General features: G+C 30.1%; 1 protein-coding gene across 1 annotated transcript in view; it reads right to left on the bottom strand.

Annotated features, from left to right (window-relative positions):
* LOC118189344 (inactive tyrosine-protein kinase transmembrane receptor ROR1-like) overlaps positions 1-13,359 on the bottom strand; it is a 547,474-nt gene that overhangs the window by 355,265 nt on the left and 178,850 nt on the right. The window contains exon 2 of the mRNA XM_085825243.1: positions 3,915-4,002. Within this exon, the coding sequence (XP_085681369.1) occupies positions 3,915-4,002 (88 nt within the window). The remainder of the gene's footprint in view (positions 1-3,914; positions 4,003-13,359) is intronic.

The raw sequence follows: 13,359 nt of genomic DNA, 5'->3' as shown, positions 1-13,359 counted from the left end.
TATGTTGAAATTCTAATTTTAATTGTATAAATTGTTTATTAACTGCTTTAAAGTTTACAGTAGAAAACATCACGACAAAAACATGCGGATGAAAACGTCGCGGAGTTAACAACGCAAGGCGAAAACGTTGTGGCACAAAATATCGTGGGAGAATATAAAGCAAAGAGAAAACATCCTAGTATAAAATATCGTCGTTGAAAACGAAGCGGTTCAAAAATTTCGCAGTTTGAAAACATCGTCGTCGAAAATATCTTGGTAAAAGTACCTACAAATCATAGCATGACGATAACATGGCAGACATGCGTTTTTCCGGCTTTAATAACTGTGAATGGATATTAGCATAATGATTTGTGAGTGCAAGATGGAAAGAAAGATAATTTTTTCTTCATATTTTTAGTACCTAATAAATTTATAAAAAATGAAACAAGAAATTTAAACAAACAAGAAATAATCTTCACTATAAGAGTATCAGATCAACAAAAGTGAAGAAAATAACCTCATAATTAACTTAGCAATTTTTTATAGATAAGGGCATGCCGTTACTTATCTTCCTTTTACATGAAAAATTACCAGTGAAACTTTATAAAAAATAATTTATTAATAATTACATTTGTTAGTTAACTATGTCAGTTTAAAATTCTATTAAGTGCTATAAGTTCCATTAATAGTATATGCTGAAGTTTGCATTTTATATTTTCATCAAATATTAATTAGTTAATAAAAAATATGAAAGTAAAAATTATCCTTCCTTCCATCTAGCGCACACAAATCATGATGCGACTATCCTTTCACAATTATTAAAGCCTGCGATGTGTGCGATGTTATCGTCATGCGATGATCTGTAGGTACTTTATTTTTACCACAATATTTTCAACGACGATATTTTTAAACCCAGAAATTTTTTAATCGCTTTATTTTCAACGAACGATATTTTCTATCGCGATGTTTTAGAACTGCGATGTTTTCTCTTTGCTTTATTTTCTCTCACGATGTTTTGTGCTTCGACGTTTTTGCCTTGCGTTGTTTTCTCCGCGACGTTCTCTTCAGCGATGCTTTCGACGGACACCGTTTTAATTGTATTTGATGTTTTATATTTTTCTGTATTTTACAATTCTGAGTGTAGATTTTTTGAGTCTTTATGTATTTTTGTTTTTCCGCGATGTGAGAACTGAATTAATTGAATAAAAATATGTCTCTAATGAAATCCGAGGAAATAAGTTTAAATGAAATGCAGAAAATTGTGTATAATTATATAGGCAAGGAAATCATGTGATGTCAACGTCAGATTTTTTTTATTATATCTTAGCAAACCAGAACGTTTCGAGCTTAAAATTATGAAACCAGACAGTAAAAAAAAATAATATTCACCTAAACATAAACACTTTACAGACTGTTTCTTTGGATAAACGACATCAAAAGTAAGAAAAATTAAGGAATTCCAATTAAGGAGATGAAAAACTCTCTCAGTTTGAATACTTTGCTCTATATGTTAAACTGCAAACGCTGAAATATATTTCCATTAAGTAATCCTGAAATCATGTGGGAATGAACAACATTTCTCACAGATGCGAAGAAATTGATGCTGTTTCTTTTTTAAACTGTTGATTAAATATTTATTCCGTTAAAAAAGAACTCTCCGTGAACTTAAATTAAGATAGAATATCGTGGCATAAATCATATTTAAGGCGATTTTAAAAGCAAAGCGGTTGGAATTTAATCGCTATTAAATATACAGAAACGTCTGTTTTCTTATTCAATTGCTCAAAGAAAACGGAGAATCCTCCGATGATGCCCTTTCAGATAAAAGTAATATGTTAAAAAAGTATTTAACAGAAATCATACTCTAAGATGATTATAAAGAGTATGTTTATCATCTAAGGCTGAAATGACGGGAAGTTTGATAGAAGCAGAAAATTATTTACTGTTATAAACATATTTTTGAAATTGATCCATGTATACCAGGGTTTCTTAAACTGTGGTTCGCGACTGCCAAGGGGGTCGCAGGACCTGCAGGAGGGATTCGCCAAAAATTTTAGCAGTTTTGATATTTCTTTAACTTACTATCATAATTTTACAATTACCAAATATTTTTGCACAATGTATCTGAAAATACATAAAGATAAGACAATACAGACAAAGAAAAAAAACAAAGCGTTTCGAAGCATTCTTTTTATAATATAAACGTTCATTTTCCTTGCTTTGCACGTGACGCTGTCATTTCGTCTGTTACTTTTTTAAAATTTTCACATTGTTCTAAGTCTTAAAATTAGAAATTAAAGTTAATAACCTAAAACTGCAGTACTATATTACAGTACAAGTGAAAAAATTGACAGTTTTACTCACGCGTGTGTCGGATTTGCGCAATACTTATGGGGTCCCACAAAATTTTTATAAATATTACGGGGTTCTGGGAGTAGCGAAATCGCAACTGAAATAAGTTTGAGAAACCCTGATGTATACCATTAAAATGTAGGATTATTTAAAAGTACTGAAGTGATATTAAAAGGAAGAATTTTTTAAATACATTTTCAAATGTAAGGTAACTGCATTTGAAAAGTCGCTGTTACTTGCAAGGAGGTACTACGACATTGTCGAGTACAGTGTGCTCTGCTCACAGTTGTAACGCGTACTAACAATTATACAATTAAATTTTTAAAAAAAGATGTTGCAGATGCTTTATAACCAACAGCTTTGCAAATTTGCAATATGTTAAGCAGTTTTTCTAATTCAATACGTATTTTAGACACTATCTACTATTTGGTATAGATAAATGTCACATGACGTATGTTTCTGTGAACTAGAAGACAATTCGTGACACACCGCATAAACAAAATAAAAATATAGAACTCTTATAAAAAGAAATTAAAATTAAAAGAAAAAATATTTTAAGCGTTTAAGAATAATAATTAAAAACAATTTAAAACTGAACAGAGAGCGAATTTTTAAAAACAAAAAAGATTCTTCCAACTTTAAAGTTAAGAATATATAAATAGCAAAAATATTACAGGTAGGTGCTTTAAATAGCTCAAAAGTGAAGAAGTAGAATTAACAGAGAAATACAGATCAATCAGGAGAAATTCTTTTTTTCTAGTCTATAGTATAGTTTTCTATAGAAATTCTATAGTATAATTTTCATTACGTATATTGTAATAGAAAATTACAAATATAAATCGAATATTAATTAAGGCAAACATTAGTTCTTCCTATAAAATATTTACGCAGCATCTTCGATTCCTGAAGACATCTTATCTTAGAACATCAATCATGTGCTCTCTATCAATTCGGCTCCACATTACAGTGGCATGCTACCATATTTATTTAATGGAAATCGCGTTTCAAATCATAAATTCCAAACTCATGCATATTCCTAAGTGAAGGATTAATTTATCTGTATGCCATAGCAATCATTATGCATTTATCTGTATGCCAAATTCATAACACTGGAATGAAAATATTTATTTAAATTCATTATTATTTTTTTATTTATTGTACAGTAATTTAAAAAATGCCTAACATTATGTTTCCAAATTATTTGCTGTCATTACAAATTCCAAAAATAATGTTCACAATCTCTACCCAGTCTTTTCCTAGAGGAAAATCCTACAAATAATGCAATAATTTATAAATGTTCAAGTTTATTTATTGTATTAAGTGTCTTTATAAATCGTTTCATGTTCATCTTGTCTGTATACTTCAAATGTGTCTCTAGGACACAGGAGCTTGCACGGTTGATAAATTACAATTATTTCGAAATTTCGATTTGTAAAGCATACCTCAAAATTTTGGGGAAATTTTTCAGAATTTTCTATTAATTGCTTTCGTTTTCGAAATTATTGGAATATTTTCCAGAGATTTCATATCAAGCTGCTTCATTACTTAAAAATGTTTACAGGAAACAAGGACTTTTTACTTACTCTTTGGAGTTTCTGTCACGGGCTGATTCTCCAAAATCCACCATCTTCTCCAAAATTGGAACAGCATTTTCTGCTTGCGATTCTCCATCTGTAATTGAAATATATTATAAATATTCAAGTATTGTAGGTAGTAGTTAATAGTTGGTATAAATGTTCATCGTGTAACATATATGTATATATGTAATGATTTATTTATAGATTAACTTGACATTAGAAGAAAGCTCAAAACTTTTGCATAAATGATAACAGGCAAAGTTTTCGCGGTAAAAATATCGCGAACAAAAGCGTTCCCAGAGAAGACAACTTTTTATTATTCCGCAAAATTTATTATTTAATTCAAAAATATAAAATACAAAAGCAAAAATGCTCCCCATTCCTTCTTACACTCACAGATCATTATGCGAATATGCACTTACAACGTTTGAAGCCTGAGAAACGCATGTTTGAAATGTTATCGTCATGCGATCATTTTAGGTGCTTAATTTTTTGCCATGATATTTTCAATGACGATGTTTTTAAGCTTTGAAAAGTTCTTGAGCTGCTTTATTGTATATGACGATATTTCGCACCCATTTCAGAACTATGATATTTTCTTTTTGTTTTTTTTTTTTTTTTCTGCCATGATCTTTTGTACGATGACGGTTTCGCTTCGAGTTTTCTTAGCTACGTTTTCGTCTGCGATATATTTGACACGAAGTTTTCGACGAACACCGCGTAGTTGGAATGATGGCCTTGCACAAACGTGTACCGCGATCAACACATAATTTATTTCTGAACATTATTGATACATAGCTTTAATCACATATCATTAATTTCTTAGAACATCTGTTCTTAATTTTCACAACATTATAGTTGCTATAAGCACCCCACAATTTTACATATGCATATCACATTTTCAAAAAAGAGACGGAAACAGCAAAGCGATTAATTACATCTTTGCGAAGGGAGAACAGAGAATAAAAAATACTACTTATTCAGCAGCTCATAAGGTCGGCTCTTTTGTTTCAGTTTTGAATGGTAATTGGATAAAAGCTTTACAGCATTGCAAATCATTGCAGATGAAATAATGATGTAAGTGACGAAGTTCAGATTCTTTCAAGAGGACGTATCTAAATTAAAGTTAGGAATGAAAAGGACTATTGCTAAATTAAATTAGTAATTTGCCTTCCTATTTTATATTGTATAGATATATACGTATTTCCCCCGAAAACGTTTAGTTGCTTATAATAAATCCCCCTAAATTGTATCACTTTTAAATTAATCCATTTGGTATCATCTTACGTAACGCTATTGATGTAAATAATTTCATAAACGTACTTGCCAGTCAATATAAAGCAAAGAGAAACCCATTTTGGAAACCATAACTTTTTCATTTCTCACCAAAGTTTCTTTTTGAATGGGTCGCATTCCTGCTCTAGCTTGTTGTCGCTTTAATATGTCGCCGCTCACCTCTTTTTCATCAGTCATATAATGTAAAAGATGTAAAAAGGTGAAAATAGCAATACGGAAGGGCTCGCAGATTGCGCTTATAATCTCTGTAACTCATAATAAAAATGTACTTTTCGAAAATTATATTATGCATAAATATATTAAATCAGCATAAATATGTTAACATTTGATTGAAACTACGTATTAACGCATCTACACATTATCACCCTCTATGATATTTACCATGATTGAAAGAATCTTCTTCGTCTTCCAGACTAAGTAGAAATCATCACATACACATAGTATATATATGTATGTTTTAATAGTAATGTAGATCCAACTCATCAGTAAGAAGACATGAATTTTACCCAGGAAATTAAAACATTAACTACACAAAGGTAAAAATCCAAGACACTAAGACATTAACAAGGAAGACAGTAATGTTGCAAAAATTAATCTTCCCTGTTTGGAGCTTCATAACAGAACTTGTCAAGAGAAAGGCGCTTTGAAGCTATATTTGTTACCCGTCATATATATATGTGTGTGTGTGAGAGAGAGTGTGCGAATGATTATTTTTAAGATTATTTGATAGGATATATTTTAAGCAAAGTCTGTTTGTAGTTACTGTTCCAGATTTCAACTAAATTCACGCAAAATGGAGTTTGAGCATGGAGAAATGAAAAACCAAAAAAGGACAAAATAAAGGAGAAATAAAAAAACGACCGTGGATACCTGTGGCTATTATGACTGGCGGCAAAATTCCATAAGGAGGGTTATTCAAAATTCGTTCTTAGTCTTTAGAATAGCTGAATCTTTGTTCAGTGACTTTCAGTATATGTTTCCATATTTACGCCACTGGAGTTGAGATAAGAGATTTTGCAGACTACATTTTAACTAGCAAATGGAAACCTAAAAAGAGCAATATTTTAATCTCTTTTCTATATACTTTAAAAATGTACTTTTCAAAAATTATGTTATGCAGAAATATGTTAAATCAGAATGACGGGTAACATTTGATTGAAACTACGTATTAACGCATCTACACATTATCACCCTCTATGATATTTACCATGATTGAAAAGCTTCTTGAAATGCCGCAATTAAAATTAATTTCGGCCGTGTGATTCTTACATAGCGTCAAAAAGTCTTTTATCCAATAATCTTGATAAAATTTGCGGTCCAAAACTTTTGTCAGCCGATAGAAATAAATTGGAACTGAAACTAATCGATACCATAATATGAGCATTTTGTCTCAATTTCTCGATACTGCTAGCATGCAGTTCACTGCTTTTCTTTCTCTTCAATATGTTGTTATAAAAATGCCAAAAGTTCGCTTATAATTGTTGGAGTAAACGCGCATCTTGCGCAAAAGAATTTATTGTGAATAATAAATTTATCTTAATATCCGTAATAGTTTTATCTTTCTTTACACTGTTAGGAACTTCGTTAGGCAGTTTTCCAGTTAAAGCTATCTCAAGTAAATCCTGAAAATCATTCACTTTTGTTTCATGCTTTATTATGAAATGCAATGTTTGTATTTTTATCTTTATTACTGTGGACATATCGTTTCTTCCATATTACATTTCTGTGGATACCAAACAACAAAAATCGCTTTTATTTCTTCAACACTGAGTTCTTCACTATTTGAGGTATCTTATTTTATAACTACCGTGCTGCAATAATGTCTCGCAAAAACACCACCAGACAGTTCAATAAACGTTTCGCTGCAATTTGTGAAATTTATTCTTGTTTTCACTTATTAATCCTTCAGATGTCTTTGAATTTCACATAAAATTAATTTTAGATTCCTAACTAACTTAAGAATATTGATCCTGATTGACTTAAGAATATTGATCCAGATGATATCCTGATTCTCAGGAGGAGAAAGACATACTAACTTATGGTTGTGATATGCATAGTATGCGTTTTCCTTGGTATAAATAAACAAGAAAACAAAAAGAGCAAAAGACACAAAGTTAGAGACAAATTTACCAAAGGGCTCGCACAAGCCCCCTAAAACCGTGGGCTTCGAGAAGGACACGCTAAACCTCACTACTAAATTTATCTAATTTTGAAAAAAAGTCGTCTGTGAAATATCCGCATCTTTGTGTGATTAAAATCTTATAATTATTAGATTAGTAATTAAGATACACATAATCGACAGATGAATGAATCAGTCAGATATCTACGAAATGAAATTTATCACAGCATCTCAACATTATCTTCGGAAGACAACTGAAGGATTCATTATCTCTTCTCTGGATCTCGCCATAAGTAAGGAACTACGATCATTAAGAATTTTGATTTATTGTTTTCAAACTTCACTCCACTCACATTTGGAATGAGCATGATTCTTCGTGAACTGCCTTATGTCTCTCAGTTAGTGATCGCATTCTTCGTTGATCAATTGATAGGAATTTTTGACATATTTTCATTTTACGTCAAAGTGCCCATAAGATTCTGCATGAAATGATTTTTTATGATTTAGTATTTATCTCAGTAGTATGCCAAACTTCTGAGGGTTTGGGATATCTTATATTAGGAAAGGAGGAGAGAAAAAAGTGTGTGTGGCGTATCCCCGCTCGTCTGATCAATATTTAGATTTACAGTGTTTTCGGAAATAAGAGTAATTAGAAATAATCTTAGAGAGATTAATTATTGATCAGAAAAAAACGTTTAGTTCTTTCCATGCGCTCGACTAGTTAATGCCAAAATTAACACATCAAAAAGCCATTCGAAACAGATATTTAAGTATTGAAAACAAGGGTTGGGCATCGAACAGGACACGGGTAAGTTTATTGGTTATATTAAATTTAAAGCATTGTTCTATTCACTGTGGAATTGAGGGCTTATTAGTACATCCAAAAACGGCTTAGAAATTTAGAAACAGCTAATGGGAAAGTATAGCAAAAATAATTCATAAAAAGGATCGCAGGAAGCAGTAAAATTATAAATGTTAAATGTTATAGGCAAGAAAAGTCCTAAACTAGATTTTCCAAAATTTTGAAATAAACAAAAACGTTAAAGCTGTTTAAAAAATAAGGATTTTAGCTCTTGAAAAACCTGAGTTCAAGTGTAGATTTTATTTTGTAAAACTTGTTAAACATGCAACTATATATTTATTTTCCCCCCTCAACATTTTCCTTTTACCACAAAAAGAAATGAATGGTATGGAAAGTTTGCACGGAGCTTCTGTAAGATGCTTCACTGGATCGGTAGCATCACAGGAGTGTACCTGTATCACCGGATGGTAAAGTCTTACTGTCCTGTCCGGCTTGCTTTGACGATATTTTAATAATCAGACTAGAATTAATTTATTAATTAATTAGGACTCATATTTAAGTTCTTATTTTTTCTATATTTAAGTTCTTATTATTACTATTGACAGTTTTTTAATTTTATTTGGTTTTAGCCTCTAAATGATTTTAAATGTTTGAAAATGTTTCCATTTGCTGTCTGAATCCATCCTACATGAGCTTAATAAATCCTAAACGTACTGATGTTAGAATTTAATATTTTTTATTCAGTATTCATAATAATGATATTATTTACGAAAATAGAAGTTTATTAGCAAATTTGACGGCTAGTTTAAAAGTCTTTCATTTTCAGCTAAAGGCTACGAAACCACGTCAGTAAATATTCCTAAGACGACAAATACATATTTATTTAATTATTACGTTTATTATTTATTATAGTATTATTATTAGATTGATTAATATATTATTTTATTTAATCTTTAGTACTGTTATTTTTATCATTTTTTATTAGAATTTTTTATTTGTATGTTATTTTATTATTTATTATTTAGTATTCTTATTTTTATTATTTTTATTAGACTTATTATTTATTATTTATTAAAATATTGAATTAACTGCTCAATAAACTGCTTTTAAATAACTGTCTTAAAATTAAAAAACTGCTTTATCAACTTTTCCTTTATAAAAAAAATTCAATATTAAATCTATAGTTATTTCAAGTAAACAAAATGTTTAAAAATCAGCAAGACAAAAATTATAAATTTTATTTCTTTATTTTCTTTAACTTATATGTTTATTATACATAAAATAACAAATATACATCTTCAAAACTTTAACTGCGAATAATTAAAATAGAAATTAAAAACAGAAACTGTTACATTGTTCTAAAATATTTGCAGGTTTTAAATTCAAAATTACATTTTCTGTCACTCCTGACTCTGAGATACGCTTGGGTAGGGATAACGTTATATTCATTACCCGTTAAAATAAAATATTCACAACTGTTGCTGTTATATAAGTCTACTATTTTACAGTTTCTACAAATTAGTAGTTAGTCCGGACTACAAATCTAAAAAGCCCTTGTCCGGATGAAAACCGACCTGGTGGCAATAACAATCTCAAATGATTTGGGTCTTCTCTAAAGGTGGTCGAATCTTTTGTGCTGATGTTTAACAATGTTCTACAAAATATTGATCCCTTTCAGAAATGACCATCTGCAGGAAGGGGTCACCTGAGAAATTTTGTCATTTTATCACTATATCTGATGCGATTTTTCGGCTATTAGAAAAGAAAAATAACAGCAAAGAAAGTTGGGAATATTTTTTCACAGTGCTTAAAACTGAGCTATTACATAATTATATAAAAAATGGCGATTAATATTTATTCTTTTTCAGTAAACAATGTAAGGTATATGTTTAATCACAATTTGAAAGGAATTTTTATAAAAATTACTATGATGCCCCTATATCTGTCCGATATTTCCAAGACTTAACGAGGATAATAGCGAACACTACATAGAATAGGTTATTCCTGTGATAATACGTAAAGTGCGCCCCAATAAAGCTGACAGTTTCAATAAACCAATAATACATTTCTTTCTATAATATAAAATACTTTTACACACATATAACAGGTAAATGCTCCGATTTAAGCATGACATATGATGTCAGTCATAGGTCGGTCCTCCCTACTTGTTCTACAGCACCGTCCTCTTTTGATGAAATTCGTAATCACCTTTTCACACGTCGAGATGACTAATATGTTCAGTTTCACTTTTAAGTTCTTTTATTTTTACTCTTAAAGTTCAGATTCTTTGGGATCTGCAATAACACTGTCATGGGCAATTACGATGTTTTCAACAAAATTACTAGATCGAGAGCACGATCATTTAATGTTTGCTGTGTCCTCAAATTTCCTTAACAATCTGCAATTTGTTGTTCCATTACGTGCATTTTCACGTCAAAAGATTGCACGAACAGTCTGTGCATAACACTCAACATTCTTGTAATAAGTTTTCTTAATCAAAACTCGCTGTTGCTTTTCGAAGGGCTCCAAGTCGACCAAACTGCAGCGAAGCTGCGAAATGAACTGACAGTGATAGAATGCTAGAATACAATGTCAGATCAAACTCAGTATTCTTAAATCAAAACAGCTGCTTGTTGTAAGCACGTTTTTTTATTTTCTAAAAATAAAGTATTTTTGTAAGTATATTAAATCCTGCCCGTTTTTGGAACACCCTATAAATACGATTAAATTTAATTGATGAATTATGCAAATATGTCGTTACTAATATTAAATTAATTTTCTATAAACGGAAAATAGAGCAGAAACAGAATAAATGTCATTTTGAAATGTTTCCTTTCATGGTGCAATTTTCTTGTTTAAAAATATAATTGAAGACAATTATGTACTCATAACATTTTCCGTTCCAAAATAATATTTGAAAATAGATAGAGAATACCAGTGCACAATAAATAAATAGTACCTAAGAAATATTACTTTAGATATAAAAAACAAAACAATCAGGCAACTAAATCTTAACAATGGTTCTAAATCTTGTATCGCATTTTTTATTTAAAATGGAATATTTTTGTTTCATCCCTTGATTCTTCCGATTCCAATTATTTTCATGTTATTCGTCTGTCTGAATGATTAGGCCACTAATAGTTATTTGTGATCGCATTTAATTTTCATTGCCAAAGTCAAGAATAACTACTTTGATCATTCGAAATTTCGTAGCCTTCCTAGTTTATATTTAATCTCCCACCTTTTTTGTTAAACTTCTTCCTTTCAAAGTTTTATGCATATAATTATTTTTTAATACTATGAACTCTAAATTCAACTTTATATTTTGATCTAACTTTTAACTTTTATATTATTCTTTTTAGAGATCATTTTACTAAATTACCAAACCTTCATTCCATCATTTATAACTATGCGTATGACTCTTTCATTTTATTTCGATGGCACGTCTGTCCTTTGTTTTGTGCATACTTCGCTTACTCATTTCCAACATTTCTTCCAAAACTAATAATAACTAAAAAAATTTTTAAAAATATTAGAGTGACATTACGTCACAAATAATTGCATCTTTTTTACATCAATATCCTATTAGAATTCATTTTTATGATTTCAAGCATTCATTAAATAATCTTACACCTTACCTCACAAGCATGTTTTAGGATGAAATTTATAGACTCTGTTTACATTGAAACTCTTTTGCGTGATATTTTCACAAATTTAATTATACTGTCAGAGAAGATGCTGTCATTAACAAATTACATGCTGTCCATAAAAATCGCTCTTAATGTTATGCAATTAACTGTACACTGCACTTGAAAATCAAATCAAACATCAAATGCATCGTAAACTATTCCCGGGGGTGTGTTTTCTTATCCTCATTGGATATTTTTTTTTCCATCTTCAACACAAAATGTATTTCCTTTTAAAAAGACGTAAAGTACTTATTGATCAGATGAACAAAAGCAGGAGCAGTGACCAATCAATACTCCGTTAACAGCTGTTGAAATGTATATATAAATAAAAAAGTGTAAGAAAAAAAAGAGAGAAAAAAAAAGTTTGTTTACCCTTACATGGCAACAAAAATAATCGAAAAATAATCAAGAAAAATAGGATATTAAGCTGGAAGAAAATGAACTTACTTCCCCGATTGTGTCGTGCTTTAAAGGGGCGTCATCCAGAGGGCGCTGATTGTATCGAGTTATAGTAAAAAACTTTCGGAAAAAGCGAGAGTAGAACCAGAAACTGATCAATAGTTTTGATGCTAAAGTTTTTAAATGGCTGGTTTGGCAAGTAATGGTTCTGTTTTCCTGTGTATGTTAAAACCAGCAGAAATTTAATCTATCGATTTTATTTCGTTTATTTTCAGAGAAAAGCGGTTTCAAAAATGGACTTTTTTATTTTTGTTTTATTTTCCAAACGAAAGGCGGGCAAATAAAGCTTATCCAGGTGCAAAGCGACACGTGTTTTATAGGCCGCAGTATTGGGTTTTGTTTTGAATTTCCTCTCAGTAGATTATTAATATTCATGCTAAACTGTAAAGCCAGATTTAAAAGAAAATTGTAAATAAAACTTTTGCAGTCATTTTTATAATGGGGATAACCCATATTTTAAACTAGTTTTGCTTTCATTAAAAATGCTGGTTTATAACGCTTTATGCAAGCAATGTAAAAATGATTTTTACTTCTAAATTTTAATAAATTATTTCTCAGTAATCAGTAGCCAAATATTTCGATACCAAATTTAATCTAACTTTTATTAGTCCAAAGGGGCAATTTGCACAGAAGGGCTATTAATTTCGTTTTGGCATTTTACTATAAAACGGTGTTTCAATTTTTAAATTGTTGCCACCAGCTATTAGAACCCTGTATTATGTTTAAAGAAATTAAATAATGAAGAATATGCATTAGTGTATATATGTTTCTCGCATTGTAAAAAAACAACAGAACCTAGAGACATCAAATTTTGAAGATCGTAGTCCTCCACTCGAATAGGGGCACCTGAAAGCTCATATTTGTAATTTGTTTTGTTATCTATTTTATATTTTCTAAAACTTTAACGAATTTTTGGTTAACAAACTCAACGATTTCAAAGCGAGCAATGGTAACACTGTACAGGAAAAAAACATTTAATCTACAGCGCGCGAGACAATGTATCGGAAATTTTAAAGATATGCTCTTTTTGAATATTTTGTGATATTGCTGTTGATTTGAATTTTATAATTTAAGTGCGAAGAATAT

This window comes from Stegodyphus dumicola, chromosome 10, assembly GCF_044657685.1.
Source record: "Stegodyphus dumicola isolate Sdum_Otavi_A_Nest chromosome 10, ASM4465768v1".
Classification (NCBI taxonomy): Eukaryota; Metazoa; Arthropoda; class Arachnida; order Araneae; family Eresidae; genus Stegodyphus; species Stegodyphus dumicola.
The sequence above is the reverse complement of the archived record's forward strand: the minus strand, read 5'-3'. Positions and strand labels throughout refer to the sequence as shown.